Raw genomic sequence first — 21,812 nt, 5'->3', positions numbered from 1 at the left:
ATTTTTTCCCTTTTTTAATGTTTATGTTTTTTCTTTAATTATTAACAGTCTGATTTTTGTTTTGCCTTCAAGTCACCAACTGACATCTCAGAACCAAGCGTTTACTTTTCCGTCAGAGGAGAAATTTCTCATTCACAACATGTTTCTTTTCAAGTACATCATATTAGACATCTTTCCTTTCTAACATGCAAAATCAGACCATGTCAATAAGAAAGACGGCTTCTTTCAACGCCAGTGTTGCCCAATTCATACAAAAAATACTTGTCATTAAAGGAACTTTAACCTCCTTCTAAGTGCAAGAAATGAAAACTAAAAGGGACAGGCTTTGTGTCGAGAATCCAATACCCTTTACATGCCACTGATTTAGAAAGGTATCTTTTAAAACCAAATTCTCCAAAAGCTGTGGGTCTGGTCCTTGGTATCCTGCAGCAAACGGCAATCAATGAGCTGTGCTCTAACCAGCCAAAGAAAGCAGTCAAAATCCATTTGCCTCAGCTAAGCCCTCTCCAGCTCCCCGCATTAAAGCACCCTTATGGATGCTGGGTGAGTCACTGCGAGCAGGCACACGGGTCACTGGAAACAACACATCCTGTGCTTGCAGGAAAAGTACTTGTTGCAGCAGGACTTGTATTACCCCGTGGGATTTACAACAGCACCTATATTTTAACATTATTGCGTCAAAACAGAGGTTCATGTACGTTTTTCTTTGAAAGAGATCTTGCAAGGTAAGATTAATATACCCTTCAGCACTAGTCAGACTATTTTTAGCATACTACTTCCTATTGAAATGTATGTGTCAAAACACCTCTGCAGATAACTCTTAATGGGAGAATCAGTTTCTGCTTTGACTAAATTATCCATTTTAACCTGTTCCAAGAGATTTCTCAGAAGGCTGATAAATCTGAAAGAAAATAACCTGAAAAATAATTCATCTAGTTACCTTTGAAAATAGCGTCCCCAGACATGGGAAATAATGCACTGTCTCTTTTAAACTCTCAACCTATCGCTTTCCTTTACTTACACTTCCCATCTGTCAACAAGTGCTTGTAATTTTATTACACTGTCCTGTAGTTTATGCAGAGTTGGTATTATTTTACAGAGTTCTGTTAATGGACTGGATAAATGGTAATGCTATTTAAACTAGTCTCTTGCTTCAGCAAACACAGCTGCAACTGTACTACTATTTCTAGGCAAACATCTTGACCTGAACATGCAGTGCTCTCTCAGCCCGTCCAAAGAGAAATTGGAGCAGACAGCAAAGGGAAAGCATAGCCGGCCGCTGGCGGCAACCAACTGTGTCTAATCATAATTCATATACAGTGTACCCTCTTTCTTTTATATTGCATTTAGGCTACACAACAAGCATATGTGCTTCTTCACCTGGCATCTCATTTACAGCCAAGGGTCAAATGGTAATTATTATTCACAGAAGCTCAATAGTATGCTGAAAACATGCAATGCACACAATGTTTGATTAGCTGTTAAATGCCAAAAATAAATACTAAGCCCAAAGTCTATTATACATTTTATTGATCACGTTTAAAGAACTTTTAGTTCTCCTTCAACATATATTCATTTGGATACAAATATGCATAAGCACTTAAACCAACAGATGCAAATAAATAAATAAATAAATAAATAAATAAATAAATAAATAAAATGACTTTATAGTATTCAGAGTGGTCAAACCATACATAATCTGAAAGTTGACCAAGTAGACATTTAACTACTGTCAATGTTTTTGTTAGACATTTTTAAATTACAGATTTAGTTTAAGCAACCACAGATTTTTAGTATCTTTCTAATTTTCTTTTAAACATGAATACATTATAACCAGACATTCACTTTCATGGTCTGATCAACAATAACCCTTAGGCAGAAGAAATTTAATACTGTGAAGACAGTGATCTCTTACTTTCTACCATATACACTGTGAGCAGTTGTGTGCTTTGTCAAAAGATATTACAGATTTAAGACTAGCTTTTATCAAATATACAATTCTGAGTTAAATATATTTAAGTATGATTTTGCCTGAAGCGTGCATCCTTCCTTTTTTTTTTTTTTTTTCTCCTGCAAATTATGGCTCATTTCTATTTTATACAAATTTAGATAACAACCTTTACACTATAGGTAGAATAATAAAATGATCATAAATCCCTTTCATTTTCCTTCCTGATGGAAGTAATATCTCCATGATTGCTGATGGAAATCACAGAAGAAACTGAACTGTTAATATATATAAAACCACACATGAATATATTATAATATAATAGTAGAGAAAAAATGTTTTTGTTTGTCAGAACAAAAGCCTTCAGGAGCTTTCTGGTCTAGTAATTTAACAACTCATTGCATCTACAGGGAAGTTCAAGAAACAAAAAATGCATCCACAGCAAACAAAAGAAACAAAAATACACAGAAATAAATGTTTGTATCAATAATAGCATCGTTTTCAGTTTACCATTTCAAATTACCAGAATAGGGGGGAAAAGAACTATTATTTTGCAATATGAGAACAGAAATCAACTCCTAAAAAATAAAAGCTTAATTATATCATTTGTTCTCAGGAACATTTTCATATACTAAAGTGAAAACAAATCAGAAGAACTCTGCCTTCTTCCACCTACACATATTTTTTCCAAGCACATAAAGGATGAAACTGAAAAACAATGATTTCAACAGCAGAAGTCTCACCTGAACCCTAAATAAAAGTGTTGAATACATATATTTAACTAAAATAGGGCTAAAATTCTACCATCTTTTCAAAGCCTATTCAAGCATGTCATGTAACGTATTTTGTTACAAAAAGTGATTGTATGGATAAATGCAGAAATTACTGTCTGAACTTAATCCCATGTTGATACTGCAGCATAAATGAGTAGGTTCTTCAAATAGAGCCAGTGGGTCAAAATACTTGAAAAAATCTGCCACAAGTAAAAGATTATCAAACCAAAGAAAATAATCAAACCAAAAAAACATCCAATTTTCTATCATTTGTATTTATTGTAAAACATTTCATAGCTTTTTCTATCTTCAGTTTATGTTGTGACCTTTGTTTTCTTTCTGAGGGACACGGGAGAGATCTCCACAGGCTACCATTTGTCAATGCTGATTTTTCTGGTAAAGTGTGTAGAGCTATAAAACCAGAACATAACAAAGACAAAGTGCTGTACACTGCTATATTGCTGGGCCATGATCTCCACAGTCATACAGCTATTTTAAGAGAGGAAGCAAGCAAAGAAACAAAAAATACACCTACCCACCCCAGATAAACAGGAGAAAAAAAAACCCGGAGCATTCCTTCAACAGGAGTTCTTAACAGAAACAGGAAAGGATGAAACAGTATTTAGTCTCATACAAGTATCAGTTTCTAACCTAGGTTCTAAAAAAAATTCCTGCTAAGTAGTCAAAGTACTTAGAAGATCAGTGTTAATAAATGTATTTTGGCCCGGTTTGAGGCAAAAGACAAAAACCCAATGCAAGACAAAATAATAAAACAACACCATGTTTTCCAGAATAACAGTTACCGGATAGTGCCTACTTACAGCCTGTATAACTTCGGCGTCCCCAGAAAGAGCAGCTCAGAAAGCAACTGGAGGTTATTTCTGTTTAAGCGCCTTTTGAAAGAAAAAGAAAAGGTTGTGTTAAATTACAACTGAAGTGCTTCAACAGTACAGTGCATACACTTTGAGCAGATCACTGCGCTGTAACAAGCTGATCTTAAAGGCTATGTAATGCTGGTCCATTAGCGGAGACATGGTCGAGCAGTAAATTTACCATGGACTAATTACATTTTCTGGTTTCCCCAACAGACTGTATTACCTATTTCATTTTATGAAAGATTATTTTGAATTTCTGTAGTGTGAATCAACCACTAAGTCAGGATTCTATCCTGCATAACCAACCAGAAAACTAAAAATACAGAGCCAGCAGAGTAACTTCAATCTTTCTCCAACTCTTTGTTCCTCTTGGTATAATGAAGTGAACACACACACATTTTCTGACCATGAAATACTGTTCAAAGGAACATGTATCAAGTGCATGCACTTAGTTAAGTAATGAGAGAATACATCTACAGACTCTTATAAACTATTTCAACAACAACAAAAGCAACAAAGCTGTTACGGAAACTCTGATCAAATGAAAGCCAGAAAATCATGAAGTCCCAACTTAAATTCAGATCGTATTTTTAGTTTTGTCCACAGCTATAAAATACACCATAGTTAAATTAAAAAAAAAAAAAGAAAAAGAAAAAAAAATCAGTTGTATGTCAGATACATAAAATACTACAAAAGAAAAACTGCAGCTGGGATTTGAAAATACTCATTTGCCTGTGAGATTTCTGATGGAATATGCTGACCAGTGTCAAACTTGTTTAGCTTGAGGTAACAAGTTCTCTGAAGTATAACCATAAGCAACAGAACAATCCCCTCACAAAGACAAATGTGTTCCATTTTCATGATTATTTATTTATTTATTTAACGTATAGTGCAGATTATTCTTTTTAAGTGACAGCCCTGGAGTAGCACACAGTCATATCATTCAACAATTCAAACTCCAAACAGGTTTTTATTTTTAAGGAATGCAACACACATGCCACCTGCCATTCAAAGCAGCATACTGAAAAACATGCTTCTTCCTAAGAACCTCATCACAAGTCCTAGTTTGCAATGCACAGTGCTTCTCAACACACTACTTCTAAAGCATTCCTGGCCACCAGACTGCACAGTATGGACTGTTATTTATTTTATCCCTACATTAGTTGCATTACTTAAATCAATACGTATTTACCAAGAAATTCCACAAGGTGTAAAAGAAAAAAAAATTCAAAAATGCAACAGGTCTTACAAAGATACACTCAGCATCACTTTAAAAGTATACTTCATGGGTCAAATACTTGTGTTAGTATGTAATTTTCCATATTTAGATCACCAGTTTCTATTAGCACCTGCAGTTCACACGGTCCACACAACTGCATACACATACTATTAACAAAGGATGCATGTGCTGCTGTACAGACATTAAAATTAAATGCTGGTAATAAGTCAAATGCATGAATTAATCAAGCACTCATAGAAGTAGATTCATGACTCAATAGCTTCTACCAACTGAGCTTGACACTTAGAATTAGTGTTTCAACCTACACTTTCACTTTGCCTTTCAAAAATTAAAACATTCATTCTTAGAGTGCTAAGTGAATTGAGGAGACATGAGTTAAATGAGCTACTGGCCATTCATGAATTCAGTATTTTGTAGTTTCTTCCTTTAATTATTCCATCTGTGTCACTGTACCTCCTCTTAAAGCAAAGCTTTCGCTACCAAGAATGTGTCCATCTCTAATTGCCTGAGCCAGATTATAAAGTATTACTAAGTTTTTGTAGCCAACAATGGAAGACATTTCCCTTACAATACTAAGTACTATTTCAAGAAAGAACCTTCAGCTACACTTATTTTTATATATGTGTTTATATATATATACGTACGTTAAGCATTATATATCGCAAGATGTTTTCAGTAAAGTGAATTTGTCTTAAATTTCTTGCAAATAAACCCTATGAACTAGTCATTACTGAAATGATTTTTTTTCAAGACTGCAATAGATAGTTCTGTTAAAAAAAATAACAATAACAAGTGAATGAAAAGGACATGGCGTGAATCTGGAATGCATCCACCATTATCCTGAGCACAACAGCTTTCAGGCATACAGCCAGCTCTGAAGAGTTTGCAATCTTTGATACAGAGCCACACACACAGTCCAGAAAACACATTCCTACTTTAAACAGTTCATGGCTCTCTGATACAGGCATCGCCATCTTTTCACATGGCCTCACCTTTGCCTCAAACTGTATTTTGTTTGAAAGAGCAACACCTGTCCTCAACATGCAGACATAGCATGAGACAGACATGTCCCCGGAAATTAAAACCTGAGGTAACCACAGATACGGGAAGGCAAATAAAAAAACTACAGCTACTGCAGAGTAAAAACACGCAGAAAAAGAACACTTTTTCTTTCTGTATGTCAGCACAGACCTCTCTGCAGCTTGTGTGTGAACAGCATTTCCCCTGGGACAATTTGAGAAGAGAAATTTCAGTTGAATCAACTGAACTGCTCTCCCAGAACTGACATTAAGTTCAAGGTATGGCATCGAAGAAGCAGTGATGAAATGTTCCATACGTCCCCCTTTCAATTTCCTAGCTGAGCTAGAAAAAATCTGCTTTTCTCAAGGAAAGGAAGAGAGCTCAGAAGAGATGAAGTGTTAGTGGCGCAAGAAACAGAAAATATACTGGAGAATCTCTTCTAATATTGCAGTACCTTCAGCTATAAAGTTGCTGGTAGTGGCCAGAAATAAGTGGGTGAGTGTACGACATCACATAATTCTTTCAATGCAGCAAAACTGAGCCCCAGTTTAAATAAACACAACTTTTGCTTGCATTACTGAATCCAGCATTTAGATTGGGCAAACTGACTCAAGTAAATTCTTCAGCTCTTCATGATAACTTCAAGCAAAGTCCACATAATACCTAAATTACAAAAAATGCTTTAAATACTTCAGTTTAAAGTTTCCAGAGCTCAGTCTTCTAAATATAGAATGTGCTAGAAAAACAACTTTGAAGTGAAATGATGAAAGAAATACATGAATATACTCAAAGATATTACAGTTTTCAGAAGCATCAGGTTAAGTATACAAAAGGTGACTCCGGCAGGTGGGTAGGCAGTCTTCACAGGAAGTTTGATACCAATAGATAAAACGTAGGTCCAAAAAACAACAGGTTACACAGAGAAACAAACGGTGAAGTCAAGAAAAAAGATAAAAAATAATGAATGTACACCTGTGATTATTATTATTGCTCCTAAGGAAAATCATTTTTCAGAGCTCTAGAGAACAGGATATCCTTGCAGAAATTGAAACATATCTGTATTTTACTCATCCTGTGTGAAGAGTCAGAAGATATGAATTGAATGGCAGAGACTGAGGCAGAAAAAGTTGTGGAGAGAGCATGTCAATTTCCCAGTCATAGACACCTCAACCCAATGATGCCTCGCCATGCCACCTGTCCACTCAATGCCACTCTCAAGTTATCTTGCCATAGTAACTGTGATCCACTATCAGTCATGAAGAGAGAGGGAGGAAGAAAGATCAAAACCAAAGTTCTTAATTATACTATTTGCACTGTAATCGTCTGCAACTGCTATAATTCACAAGTAGGTCTGTATTTGTTTTCCAGACAAGTTAGCACCTTCCCTGTAACTTGCTCCTAATTCCCCTGTAATCAACTACACACCAAAGAAGCCCTATGTAGTCTATTCTTACACTGTTCCATCCTTGTTCTGAGGGAACCTTCACAGTTTGGGAAGACAAGAGGTCTCCACTTCCTGCTCAAAGCAGGATTGGTTATGAGACCTGGGCAGTCGGTCAGGGCTACATCTAGTAGAGGCTTCAAGGACAAACAGCACAGCCTCCCTGAGAAACTGGTTTGTTCCAGCACTTGAGTTCTCATATCCACTCCTATTTCCTCCTTTCAATTTACACTTCTTATCTCAACACAGTGACGAGCATGATTCCAGCTTCTTGATAACTTTTTCACAGGTACTGGGAGGCTGCTATTTTGCCCCCTACAAGTTGTTTCCTTCAGGTTAAATAAGCCCAGCTAAAATACTTTCAGCTGTTTTTTGTTCAAGTAAATGCAATTCTAGCCATAGGCCCCCAAGGAAGCAGAAGCCCTCAAGATAACTTGGATCTAAGCTCTTAGCTTAGATCAGTTCTCAAGTAAATTATAAATCAACTGTACTCTAATTAGAAACAGCCAGTCCCATTGGATGCAGAGAGGCTGAGAGCCTTCTGAAACTCTAGATACAATGCACAAATACATTTTATTCTACACCCATTGCTTCAGGAATGATACAAGGCTTCCAACTCACACAAAGTTAATGAGAGCAGAAGCCATTATTCTTCATTCTTCCTCTGAAGTTAGCTGAGAAGTAAATACAGTTTCTGCACAGTACTGCATAGCTTAGAAATTTTTCAACAAAGGATCACATCCAAACTTACTGCTGATTGATAGCAATATTAGGAGACATTACTATCAAACCATTTAAAATCAGAATGTGACTTCTTTTACCTGAAGGTCACTGTCAAAATATTCGCAACATTTAAAAAGAAACAAACAAAAAAAATTCATTAATGGTAAATTTCATATCAAAGGACGCATTAAAAAAAAAAAAAGCTGATATTTCATGCAACAGCACTTTCTACTCACAACTAATGAGCCCACCAGGCTCCTCAAGTAATTCCAGCACATCCAGGGATACACATCTGCTGATGTCTAATACCAATTCAGGCACTGTTATCTCAGGAAACACAGAATCAAATCTCAAAACAATGAAAACATCTTAAAATGGGGAGCTACTGGGACAGGATTATATTGACTTAACTATCAAGTCTAGAGACCCAATCCTAGGTATAGGAAGTTCAGAAAAACAGACATAGTGTGAATGACCCTGTTCCCTCGCAAGAGAACTTACACAGATCTTAACTCAGGCTTAAGTCAGCAAGGAAGGCAAGCCTTCCTTCTCCTTTCCAAAAAAACAGTGTTAGGTCTGCCAGAGGCAGAGAACATCTGTGCATGAGTGCCCAAAGACACTGTCTGCTGAATTTTACACTTGGCAACTGCTGTCTATGAACGTGACTTGTGCAAACATGTCATCAAGACAAAAGAAAGCCCAAGAAGTAAGACCTAAGCAAAAGATTGCCAGTTCTTTCACTAGAGATTCTCTCCAAAAGGTATTCTAATCTCAAGTCAAGCTATTTATGATCTTTTTAACCAAGCAATGTAAATTTTTATATGCTGATCACATGAATAAAAAAATTGGAATCTGAAAAGTCCAGGGTATTTGCATGCCTAAGTTTGAGTTTTTCCCAGGTCAAGAATTAATCAGGGTTAATCAGGGTTCCATTTTCCAGATGAAATAACTACTACACTAAGAAAGATACCTAAACTTCTATTTGATATCAAATAAAGGTTAAAGCATTTTCTGCGAGAATAGTCAAACACTGGAACGTGTCTCCCAGTAACATTGCAGATTATACATAATTGGGAACATTCAAAACCTAAAAGACAACAACTCTCAGCCACCAGCTCTGGTTGATCTTGCTTTAATCGGTGACACTAGAAAATCTACAGAGCTTCCTTTGAATCCCCCATTCTGTGACTCTGCCAGTATAACCCATTGGATTTTATGCTACTTTGAGAAATGACGAATTTCCATTCTGTTTGACTTACAAATTAACATATAAAACTTAAAGTAAAATTAAGGGATGAGGGAATTCTAAGGGAGAGCAAGAATAAGGGCATCAGTCTTGGCTGTAAAACCAGAGAGGATTCAGGGTAAGAAACCTTTAAGTCTTCCAATTGTGACAACTTTCACTTGCCAGTGCTTCAAAGAGTCATCGTTTAGACAAAAATGGCTTGTTGCTCGAGAAGTTTTATTTAGTCTTGATGAAGAAAGACATATATATCCTTGATAACAGCTAGGGCAAAAATCTTGTATGAAACACAACTGTCCTCATCTAGAAAAAAAAAAAAAAAAAAAAAAAAAAGTACCAACACTTCATTGTAGTAAAGACGCATAAACATATGCAAAACAACCCCAGCAGTCTGGTTAGCCTGACCACATCAAATAAACTACTTATTTTAAAGTTTGTACAGCATCTAGTCTCAATACTCTCATCTCAATACTCCTTTAAAACCACTCAAGAACTATAGATATTTTTTAAAGAGATAGAAATTATTTTTTTAATTATCTTGCAATGGCTACATACCCCTAAGAAGGAAAGGAAATTTATAAAACCCCCACAAGGTAATACACAATTAAATATCAAAACATCAGCAAGGATGATTTTCTGAGAACATATGGGATAACTTCCAAGAAAGAAAGAAAGAAATCTAAAAAAAGGAAAAAAAAAAAAAAAAAAAAAAAAAAAAAGAGAGAGAGAGAACAAGGAATTGAATAGAGTGAGGAAGTTAATTTGTCATGTGGAGTTTAGCTAAATTTTGGGAAGACTGGAAAGAGGCAAGAAGGGACTGCAAATAGTCTAGATAGAATTGTCTTTACACATTAAGTTTTCATTCACATACTCTTGTGTAGCACCTGTACAGGCATCTTGCCAACCTACACTCAAACAGGCTGGTGTGTTCTAAGCAAATTAAGAGCAGAATTATTGTATCTGATTATTAGTCTAGGCTATTATTAAAACAAGCCAAAAAAATACACTACAAACTATGAAAGAAAAAACATTTCTTATTATTTAGTTTTCATGGAGACTCTTCAGATTAAGTGAGGTAATATAACAGCATGAGTCACTGAAGTAACAGCCCTGTAGCCAAAACCATCATGTAATTTGGAGTTTAACTGTAAAATTCCAGGTAAAACTGAGACTTCAGCAGTTAAAGTAAGGAACTTTTTAGATTCTTTCTGAAATATACCATATGAAAATGCAATGCACTTTGACAGGTCATTTTTTTACCTGAGACCATTAATATCAAATCTTTTATAATTATCATTATTATTATTAATTGAACAGGATAAACAGAATTTTTCCAGAACAGAACTAAAATATATAGCTTTACATTTAATATCAGTGCTTTGTGGCATCAATTTAAAAACGTATTCTAAATGCAAAATACTACTAGAAAGAAAAATAATGAAAACACAGTTCTGTAGAATCAGATTTGGTTTCAACATTTTGCAACAGTGCAAATTACCCATTTCAGTAGAAGTAAGAAAGAAGAGCATCCAGCAAACAGTATCACAAAGGATGGGCACAAAACAGATGTGGGAAAAATAAACAGCCTTCCTGCCCTGGAATTTGTAAAAAGGTCTGCAAAGAGCAAACAGGACTTCTCACTGCAATTTGACTTCTAGACCTACAAAGGGAATCCCATGAGAAACTACATTCAAATGAGTAAAATATACTAGAAATAATAATAAAAATTTACAAGAATTTAAAAGAAGAACATTGCTCAGACTTAAAAGTTTTATCAAATACATAGTATTAGTCTGCAATCAAAGCACAGCCATATAATCTGATTTTTAAAATGCTATTAAAACACTGCTTCTCTTTTTAAATAATCATCTTCAAAGACAGACTTTGTCTATTTATGATTTACCAGAAACTTTTCTAGAGAAGATATCGGAAGTTATTTCAACAAAACTCTGTGAATACAGGATAATTACTGTAGTTGTTTTTTTTTTTTTAACTATAAATACAGAAGCCCCAGTACAATTCCCGTAAGATGGTCTCACATTCTTTTGGTAAGTGATTAGCACCGCAGGCTTCGTGATCTCCTCCCTGTTCTAAGACGAGGAATGCACTCTGCACTGCCCTTAAACTATGTAGGATTAGCCAAGAGAAGGATTTTTCACATCCATGATTAACAAGGAATAACTGCTCACCCCCTTCAGGGCTGCTCAAAAACGTATTCTATACCTGAACTCATTATTCTTCTGCTACCTACACCTTCACAAATGTGTTATTAACCCTTCCCATGCTCATATTTTCAGACCGAAGCCAGACAGATGCTTAAGAATCAATGCTTTAAAGAGAAGAAAAATCTAAACAATAAACATGCTTAAAAAAAAGCAGAACATATGTAAACACCCCAGGTTTGAGCCAATCCAGCACATCTTCCTGGCTGAGGAAGTCAGTGTGTGTTCAGAACACAACCCAACTGAAAAAAAGCTTCAGAAATAAACTTGCTAGCAAAATGAAGAACAGGGCTCTGAGAAGCACTGGAGATAACTTCCTAGCTTATGAGCTAAGAACACATTCTAAGAGATCAGTGACACTTCCATTCAGAAGGCAGCTCTGCTGCTTATACAATACAAGGCTTTACTGCCAAAAATCTGCTTTTCTTGAGAGTATGCATACAACCACATACCAAAAGATGTAATAATTCATTAATTGACTATTTTTTTTTTACCAATGTTAGTCACAAAGAGGAACAGTGACTCAAATACTAACAAAACATTTTTCACCACATATCCAAAATTTCACATAAGCCCTTTCACACCTGAAAGAACTTCAGTAAATTAAAAGAACTAATAAGATTCTCCTTCACAAATAAGAATTATCTTCATGATGCTGTTCTGCAACATTTGGCATTTTTTCCAGTCATTTCAGTCATTTCAGCTCTGAGCATATAGCCACGCAGAAGGGAAGTGTGGCTCTGGGGTGGAATTTTTTTTGGGTGGGAGAAGAATTGTTTAAAAAAAATAATAATCTCTCTTGCAACTAAAAGGGCTGTATTTTATGAAATACTCAAAAGTTCAAAACAAAAGTGAATGACCTCAGAGTTACTTATTGACTTTATTCTTGTGGTAAGAAAACTTAAAAATTCCTCTTTCAAAAGTTAATAGTTTTTCTACTTAGAACTCAGGTTTTATGGATACAGCTAGTCAAAAACATGGAATAAGAACACAATCTAATGCCATGCTAATACATAATATACGGTTAGAATGCAGATTTATTTTAAGCTCTAGAGAACAGGTTTTATCCCGTTAAAATCGACCATATGTTTAAGGAACATCAACACTGCTACAAAAGGTCACAATGGTTAGGTTCCCATCATGCACTATATTGCAAGAGTTGCTCCAAATGCCTCCTATTTTATTATGTTGGCTCACGACATCAGAGATGGATGTTGGTGATACAGCAGAGCAGTAGAAGCTGAACCTTCCCACTGGTACTCCATTATGGTTTGTTGCCATATAACAGCAGCAGAGGGGTAGTCAAACAAAAAGGCGTATGAAGTGAAGGCATGTCACTGAATTCCTATATGCAGAAAAAATGGCACCCACTGACACTCACTGATGCTTGCTGAACCTTTATGGAAACCAAAAAGTGGATGTGGGCACTGTGGCATGTTCCACCAGTGGTAACATTGACATGAAAGACAAACACTGTTCTGTACAGCCTTGCATGGCACTGACATCATGAAACAAAAAGTGCCACAGTCAGCTCAGCCATGTGAATCAGTGGATCATAACAAGGGAACTGTTTACAGAGCTGAATCTTAGCTTCAGTGGAAATGATGGAGGCAACATTGGAATATGATTAAGCTTATTCCAAGTGGATCCCACACAGGAACAGAAAGAATATCATATGCAAGTTTGTCAGGACATATCAAACCAACACAAGGCTGAAGGTGACAGTTTCCTCAATCTCATCATTACTGGTGACAAGATATAGTTTCAAATCATTCATATCATGAAGAGAATTTCAATAGTTTTTAAATATTCCTGCATACACTTCTCAGCTAATGCTCACTTCACATTAACTTTTAATAACATATTTTAAGGCTTTTGTCAAGATGGGGCCCTCAATAAATAACAAGTACAGGCAATTCCTCAGTTCTGTTATTTTAAAATTGCATTGCAAGGTTTTTTAAAAAAAAAAAAAAAAATTCATGAACTATAACAAAGTACTTAATTTATGAAATAAGTCTTTCTCCATCAGTGATGCATTGTAAGAAGCATGAAAATGTACATCATAGATGGCTTTCAGTTTAAAAGCTATTTCAAGTATCAACTTGAAGTTCAACCCTTACAGCATTCTTTTCTACAACTCAGGATTTCAGCTGACTCACACCGTGAAACTCAGAGGGGCTGGTTTTCTTATAGGGGGCACGAGCTCAGCCTTGAGACTGCAGTTGTTCAAGAACCTTAGAATAACATGTTACCTCTACACTAGTTTTCTGCAGAAGCAGGTGAGTTTTGCTGTTGTTTTGTGTTGTTTTTTTTGTACATGTGTGTTATATTGGCACTGTGACTCTTTAGAACTGCTAAGATGATAAATGGGCATTTGTGAAATAAATTCTAATCAAAGTACAAGGACTTGGCCTAGAAACTTTTTAGGTCACACAGGTAACATCTCACATGGGAATTACCAATGGGACTACTCTTGCAAACAACATTATTCACATTGTCAACGTCTGCAGAGTCAGACTCCTGCATCTCACCTCAGCGTTATGGTGAGGCCTATCCACTTTTGGACACTTTCTCTCATTACATTTGATTTATTAACATCAATTCTAATTATATTGCATTATAGTGTGTTATCTTGCATTCTGTATATTTAGTAAACTAGTTTGTTTCTCCTCAGATCACTGTTGCTGTTTTTAATTATTTTGGGGTCTCCCATTTCCCCTTTCCAGAGGCATGGATTTTGCAAAATCTCTCTGCCCCACTGTCACAGAACAGGGCCAAACCAGCCCTTAAACCACTGACAACTATAATTCTGGAGTACAAAGAACTAAGAAATTTTAGACATGCAGCTCATAACAGAACTGGTTCATAGTCTAAAGCAGCTGTCCTCAACCAAATACTTCACTCCAGATGAGGATAGCTTGTATAAACACTGGAATACTTTGACAGTAGCTACAACACCTCAGAAGGTGTAGGCCTTGGGGCTAACAACTTTAAAAATAATTTTTAAAGCCGCGACCAATGAAGGTGTTAGTTTTCAGAAAGTGGAGGTACAAGCTGTCCCATTCATTGAAATCAGAGCTACACATACTCAAGTTCAAAGGGGACTGTTCTACCAAACACAGATGACACGATTCAAACACTCAAGATACAGGCTGTAAAGACATCTACGTTCAGAGCACAGTTAATAACTCAGAACTCAAGCATTATTACACCAAGTTGGTTTGGGCCAAATCTGGTACCCCTTCAGAGCTGAGCCTTCAGAAAATGCTGCCAGGGATTATACCTAAAGGAACACTGCAACATACACACATCTGAAAACTTTTCAGAGAGGTATCCAACTAAAAGACTTACAGTAAAACCATATTCATCTCCACTAGGGTCTCCCCAGCAACTCAGTTTTCCACACACATCTAAAACCTAGATTAAGCTGCTGATTTTCCCCCTGGAACGCTCTCCCAGTCTTTACATAGCAGGCACTACTACAGGACCATTTATTGCTAACAGAAAATAACAGCAGTGCTGTTGCCGTAACAATCACCTGTTACAGTAGTGTTTATTGTGGTTGTGGTTTCCATTACAGCTCTGCAATCACACTGGTGTGACGCATACACAGTTTTATATCTAGCATGCTACAGACCTCTTGTAGCTGAACAAAACTACAGGAAAAGCATTTCCAACTACCTAAGGGACGTATATGTAGTTTTAATCAGTTTTCTTCTGAAAAGAAAACTGAGTTTCTTCACAAAGAGAGTTAATTTTGTAAAATGAAGCAGGACTGGATGACCCATAGCACTTAAGAATTGAAGTTATTCAGCATTTTGCTGAAATAGTCCTGAATTTGCCATCTTCAAATGGGTATTTACAATGAGTAAATTACTGATCAACCAAGCATCTCCTTGAAAATCAGAGTAACTGAAGTGATTTTGTTACTCAAATTCCAGTTTAAGAAACATGCAAGCACCACCACTTCATGTAAAGATTTATTTTTTTCTACAAAGAGAAAATACTGTAAAGGTTTACTTGTCATATTAAAGAGTATTGAACTACAGACAACATTTTCAAATTCAGCCCGTATATTCCAGAATAAGATAATTAGGATCCACTGAAACTCTTACATGTTTCCATTACAACACTGAAGGAACTACATTAAATATTATTTTGCAGAAGCCTAGCACACTGCATTTACATCTTAAAAAAAAAAAAAAAAACACCACAGTTTAAAGCACTTGCTATTTATTGTATAAAAGAAAACACCTGAAGTACCCACAAGTTCCCTGAGAAATAGTCCTGAATTTCAGAATCCCAAGGAGATGAATTGGCTGTCAGATAACAATAGTCCTTCGTCAGATGGGCTTGGCAGTTGTAAACAAGAAGAAATTTCTCAGCTTTTCCTCACAAATATGAAATATTTGCTCTTAGCCAACAGCTGTGGCAGTTTAAAGATATCCTGCGTATTTATTCAAATTACAAGTCACCCACCCACCTAACACTGACTGAATTTCAGCAAATTTAAAAATACTCTGACAATTACGGAAGCAGACAGAAAATAATGCTGAAGACAAAGCAGAATCTAACTTCGTGGGTGTAAAATAGACTGAACTTCCTTAAGTCAGTTTTCCTGCTAAAGAGTAAATAAAATAACCTACAACAGCAGCTACAGTTATCAGAATGTTTCTTCCGAACTAGAAATGTTCCAGTGATGTGTGATACTATTTCTTCCAAAGTATTTCTTTGGATACTGATTTATCAGGAAGAAAAAAGCAAAGATGTAATAGTAAAAGTGAACACTTCTTACAAGTATTAACTATTGAACTATTAAAGTCCAATTTGCCATTTTTAGTATCACAACCTCATATTCAACGAGAATTCTTACGACTAAATGTATTTTAACCTACATGCTAATCTCAAGATTTATTATTATTGAAGTATTCGCCATTATGTAACAGGAACTTTCAAGATAATCAAGAAGTGAAGTTGGCTACATACTGTTTTAAAACTTCACAACTACTTTGTATCCCAAGTCACACACAGCTAGAGTGCACTTTCTTTAACGTTTATTGATGTTTCATCTACATGTTCTTACTCTTGGAATACAAACTACAGTACTGTTTAATTTCTTGTTACATCCCATAAACCAAATTTAGGAATGTGTACATATTATTCCAATATATTCCTCAACAGGAAAAGCTACACTGAGTCCGTAAACTTTAGTATAAAGTTTAAAACACATTGTAAAAAATGTTGCATCAAGTCTTTTAATATGACTTCGAGTAATCTGACTACACAATTCTCAGAGCAATCCAAGTTAAAATTATTCAAAAAATGCTATAATACACAGTGACACTTCCAATTTTGAGGTCAAAAGGTTATTTTATTTGAAGAAAAAAAAAAACAAAAAAAGACAATTATTTCAAGTCCATGATATTTCAGATAAAAGAATTATAAATTAGCCATTATTAAGTTTCTTGAAAAGCTTTGTCTATATTTACAAGAAATAATGGCTGGGTGTTTTTGTCTTAAGCACAGATCCAGAGCATAGATGTTGTAAGAAAATGTTTAAGCCAGTGCTGCTTTGCAGTGCAGGAGAGATATTGCTCTGAAGTTAAGGCACCAGTGAATGCAAGTGAAAACAAGATCCCAGAGGCATGCATAAAAAGCACGATATAATGAAAATGCAGCACAACTAAGATGCCTGATAATGAAAGCCCTATAGTTCTACACGAACATACATTAATAAAGTTGCTTTCTCAGGGTTTCCTAGCTCCAAGCTCAAACTATACTCAACTGTCAGCATCTGGACTTTAATGAGATCCATTTTGTACGAGAAGTTGTACAATGCATTTTAAACAATGTTTTCATTTGAGAAAATACAGCAAGTATACACAGAAAATTAATTCCCAAACCTGTCCAGCTTCTCTTCTACCCTCTTACTCATATTCTATTTACATCCTGCCACAAAAAAAAAAAAAAAAAGAAAGAAAGAAAAGAAAAAAAAAAAGAAAAGAGCCAATGTCCACATTTCAGCTTTACTGGACAAAATTTTCTCTACCCTGCAGCATGCATTTTTATTTATTTACCTTTAAAAGTCAAGATCAATTCAGAATTTCAGAAAGTTAGCTCATATTTTTTCTTAAGTCTTCATAAAAGCTTTATGCAAGAACTGGCATTAAATTCAGCTATTGCTGCGTTATCAAGATGACTCTTCACAACAAGCAGTAATTTCCAACAAGACATCATATAAAACACCCAATACCCAAAAAATAGCCTGTTGGAGCTGCGTACCCATGGACACTCTTTAGAACGCAAATACATTAACAACATTCAAGATATTTTCAGTAAGATATTGAAGTTTACACCTCAAATCTGGACTGCTCTATCAAGCTCTCCCCTCAACATCCATACAAATTGAGAATTTCTTACTCCTTCTGTGTCTCAATAAGGATATCCCAAGTTTAAACATGTTGCTTTAACAAGAGAATTTGGCAAGAAATTATTTTCTGATACATTTAGGATTAGAAATACTTACAGCCTCTCCAGTTCTTTTAAATCCTGGAATGCTCCTCTCTCAATAGTGCTAATCTTGTTCTCCATGAGCTGACTGAAATGGAGAAATTTTTGTACATAAGTTTTAACAGCTCCAAGACCACTTGTTGCATTAACAGCAGTCATTTACAGACAGCCCTATCTTCATTAAAATGCTGTTACAGTTATTCTAGAGTGACAACCAACACAACATTTTTGACTGTTATCACCCCACACTTCGCATGGGCTCATAAAGGAAAAAAATAAAATAAATAAAAAAAAAAAATAACCCTCATTAAAATGATGTTGAAACATACATGCTGTGCATGTATATCAATCCTCTCCAGTAAACTTTAAGACCCCAGTTGAACAGTATAAAAGTAAAATGAGTCTCATACAAGAACACCACAAAAATACAAACTGTGGCATGCAGAAAAAAAATTAAAAAAAAAAAAAAAAAAAAATCAGTGAATTGTCACCATAATAGTAATTTAACAAAAATGAAGAATTACTGCAGTGTTTAAGAAGAAAAAAAAGGCTTTGACTACTTGCTCAAATAAAACAGCCTTAACAAATAAGCTAATCGTACAGTATTTTAAACTTGCTCTCAGTTACCCTACCTTCCCCCAAACCCAGTCCTGGAAAAGCTTCATAATGCTTGCAGGAGGATTTACAGAACCAATTCCAAATATTCCCTGGTCAAATTCACTGTTAAAATTTATTCTTTTTACCCAGAAACTTCAGAAAAGCAATAATCATTGCCTGAGACTTGCTTTTATACTGAGTGGAGGAATAACTTTTTCCTCTTTAATTAATTGCCTATACTTCAGCGTATCCATTTTCAACATGAACTATAAATTTGCTAAATTTAAGCTCTCTCTTTCAAGTTACAAGAAAAATTAAAACTTCATTCACGTTACATCCTTAAGAAGAAATTTAAAGAATGATAACCAAGATGACATTTAAGGCATTTGCTAACTTATTTCTACCAGTTTATGACATGGGGGAGGGGCTGTAAATTCAGAAGCAGTAGCACAATAGTTGCAAAGTGATGGATAAACCAGAGGACAACTAGCTTAACAGTTTTTAAAACATGAGATGTACGTAGCATCAGTCCAAGAAGTATCAGCTATAGAAAGAGAGAACTTACAGAACTCGAAGGTGCCTTAGACCAGCAAAGTCAGTCTTGGTGATTCTGGTGATGTTATTTCCATTAAGGTCCCTGAGAAGAATAATTCATAAGCAGCAAAATTAAAACATTCAGAAGTTCTGATTTTTTTTCCCCTCTTTAAATTACTTTGTTTTTATGGGCAAGTTTTTTTTTTTTTTTGGTTTTTTTTTTGTTTGTTTGTTTGTTTTGTTTTTTAAATTAGTAATTGTGAGCAATACTAATGAGCCATTCCTGCAACACTGTGTGAGCTCCAGACTTCAAGTGACCGAAAGAGAGTTTATCTGCACAGTGGTAGTTTCAAACTTTGTAATCAGAGACCCTCACAAAGTGAGTTCTTCCTACCGTTATACTGCTCACATTTATCTTTAGCAATAATGAACAGCCTAAGCCTGTCTGAGCAGGTCAGATCTGCTCTGTTAGAATTGCAGCTAGAAAACCAGTAAAGCTCCTTTATGGACATGACAATATCTGTTAAGGTTATAGGCTGACAATCACAAAATCAAACAAATGACTGAAAACAGGACAATCTTCTACATTTTAAACAACTTCCAGCTTTCACACTATTTCTACATAGGCAGAAGAGAGCTTCACTTGCTGCAGCAAACATTAGCTTTTGAAGCAGTCGTACAGTTGTAGAGTAAATACTTGGTAACAGCATTTTACAAAAACTGAACGCTTCACATGTGGCACAGGAAACGATACTGACTGCAGAACACAACGCATGGTCAGAAGCGATGGAAAACTGGATTAAGGCCCTGACATCTCTGCTTGTATGCCAGCACTTCTTTCTTTTCTGGAGTTGTTTGTCCCCTTTTTTCCTCTTTTTATTTAAATAACATTTTAGATCAAGATATAGGCTTCCCTCCATTCCAGTCACTGCAAATAAAACCAGACTTTGCAATTCCTGAGGTAAGCCATTAGGAAGTGGTATTACATGGAAACTACACTGACAATTACAGCTCATTCCCAACGCGTTCAGAAAGAGAAGTCACTGTTTTTGGTGTTTGTACCACATGGGGCCGAAACACCACTGCGAAGAAACCACACAAGTCTCAACAGAAATCAGAGTCCCTGACATTCGGAGTGAAATGCATCACTTGAGACATGTGTTCATAGCCCAACGTTTAGATGAGTTATTAGAGGTTAATAATAATAATAATAATAATAATAATAATGTGCTCATCTCTTCCACTCCCTTAGACCCCTCCGAAATAACAGGAGAGGGTCGACCACACGCTTGCTCTTCCACGACTGGAAAGCACTCTCAGCGGAGGGCACTCGAATGCCCTCAAAAAGAGGTTGGGGTGGAGGGGGGAAGGCCGCAGTTCAGGCGCAACTTCGCTCTGTGCTGCTGGGGAAGGGGCTACAGCACCAACGCCGGCAGCGAACGGCAGCGCGGAGTTCCGCGGTGGGCGGCGGGCGCTAATGGGCGTCTGCCGCGGGACTCCGAGCACCACAGAGGAAACGGGCAGAAAAGGAAGGGGACGGAACCGCCACCCCCTCGCTATATACACACACATGGAGGGCGGCGGGACCCCCGGGGCCACCTCTGTCTCGCGGACGCCGCAAGCCCGCCGGCTCGGGGTACTTACAGCCGCTCAGTGTTGCGGGGGATGTTCCTCGGGACGCCGCGCAGCGCCAGCCCGTGACAGTCCACCGTGCTCCCTGAGCAGGAGCACTGCGCCGGGCACGGCTGCGGCGCCGCCTCGCCAGACAGCATCAGCAGCAGCCCCAGGGCCAGGGGGAGCCTCCCCCAGGCGCACATCATCGTCGCCCGCTGCGCCCGGCCGGGGCCCGCCGGCCTCGGGCCCGGGGAGGCGCGGGGCGCACCGCCCTCCTCCTCCACCTCGCCGCGGGGAGCGCTCGGGCAACTTTCAGGGTGCGGAGAAAGCGAAGTCCTCTCTATCCGGAGCCGAGACGAGCAAACAAGCCCGGCAAAGTGCGGCGGGTGGCAGCGATCCGCGGCTGAAGGCAACTTGGCGGGGAGGGGGCCAGGCAGGGCCCTCCCTCCGTAACCCGTCGGATGGCGGGGACGAGCGGCACTCGGCTCTCGGCTTCAGCGGCGCCGGCTCCTTCGTGTGCTCCTCTCCCGGCCGTGACTCCCCCCCCCCGGCTTCCTCCTGGCGCGGCGTCCGCTCCCACGCGTGTCCCCGCCGCGGGCCGCTCGCAGCCCCCGGGGGCGGCGGTGGGGCTGCACCGCACACACACAGCCCTGCCGCGGGGCTCAGCAAATCATCCCCCACTGGCAGGCATTCATCAAACTGTCTCACGGAAGGAAGAGGGAGGGGAGATTTAAAAAAAAAAAAAGAAAGAAAGAAAATAGAAAAAAGAAAGTCAAACACACGAGATGATGTTGGGCTCGGGGTTCGGCTTTCAACCCCCCGCGCCCCCTCCTGCTGGAAGCTCCCAAGCCAAGTTTAGCAGGAAAGGGCTGGTCCTAGAGGCCGATAATAATAAGCAGCTCGAGAAGTGATTCGTTGCCCTGCTGGAAGGGAGTTCATCCACCACCTCCTTCTCTGCGGTGACAGATCACAGCTATAGATCCTCCCGTGATCGCGGAGCGCGGTGAGCTGCGCGCCCGGCTCCGCTCCTCGCGGTCTCCCGGATACCGCCGCTGCGGCGGAGGGACCTGAT

General features: G+C 37.7%; 1 protein-coding gene across 3 annotated transcripts in view; it reads right to left on the bottom strand.

Annotated features, from left to right (window-relative positions):
* SLIT2 (slit guidance ligand 2) overlaps nucleotides 1–20,946 on the bottom strand; it is a 243,902-nt gene extending 222,956 nt beyond the window's left edge. For all 3 annotated transcript variants that reach the window (XM_042811974.1, XM_042811975.1, XM_042811976.1), the window contains exons 1-4: nucleotides 20,771–20,946; nucleotides 19,158–19,229; nucleotides 18,012–18,083; nucleotides 3,543–3,614 (exon numbers count right to left, since the gene is read on the bottom strand). In XM_042811974.1, the coding sequence (XP_042667908.1) occupies nucleotides 3,543–3,614; nucleotides 18,012–18,083; nucleotides 19,158–19,229; nucleotides 20,771–20,946 (392 nt within the window). The remainder of the gene's footprint in view (nucleotides 1–3,542; nucleotides 3,615–18,011; nucleotides 18,084–19,157; nucleotides 19,230–20,770) is intronic.
* Nucleotides 20,947–21,812: the final 866 nt, after the last annotated feature.

The sequence above is a fragment of the Centrocercus urophasianus genome, unplaced genomic scaffold, assembly GCF_019232065.1.
Source record: "Centrocercus urophasianus isolate 14NV4802_14NV808 unplaced genomic scaffold, USGS_Curo_1.0 seq_13, whole genome shotgun sequence".
In the NCBI taxonomy this organism is placed as follows: domain Eukaryota; kingdom Metazoa; phylum Chordata; class Aves; order Galliformes; family Phasianidae; genus Centrocercus; species Centrocercus urophasianus.
This window is presented reverse-complemented; position numbering and strand designations above follow the sequence as displayed.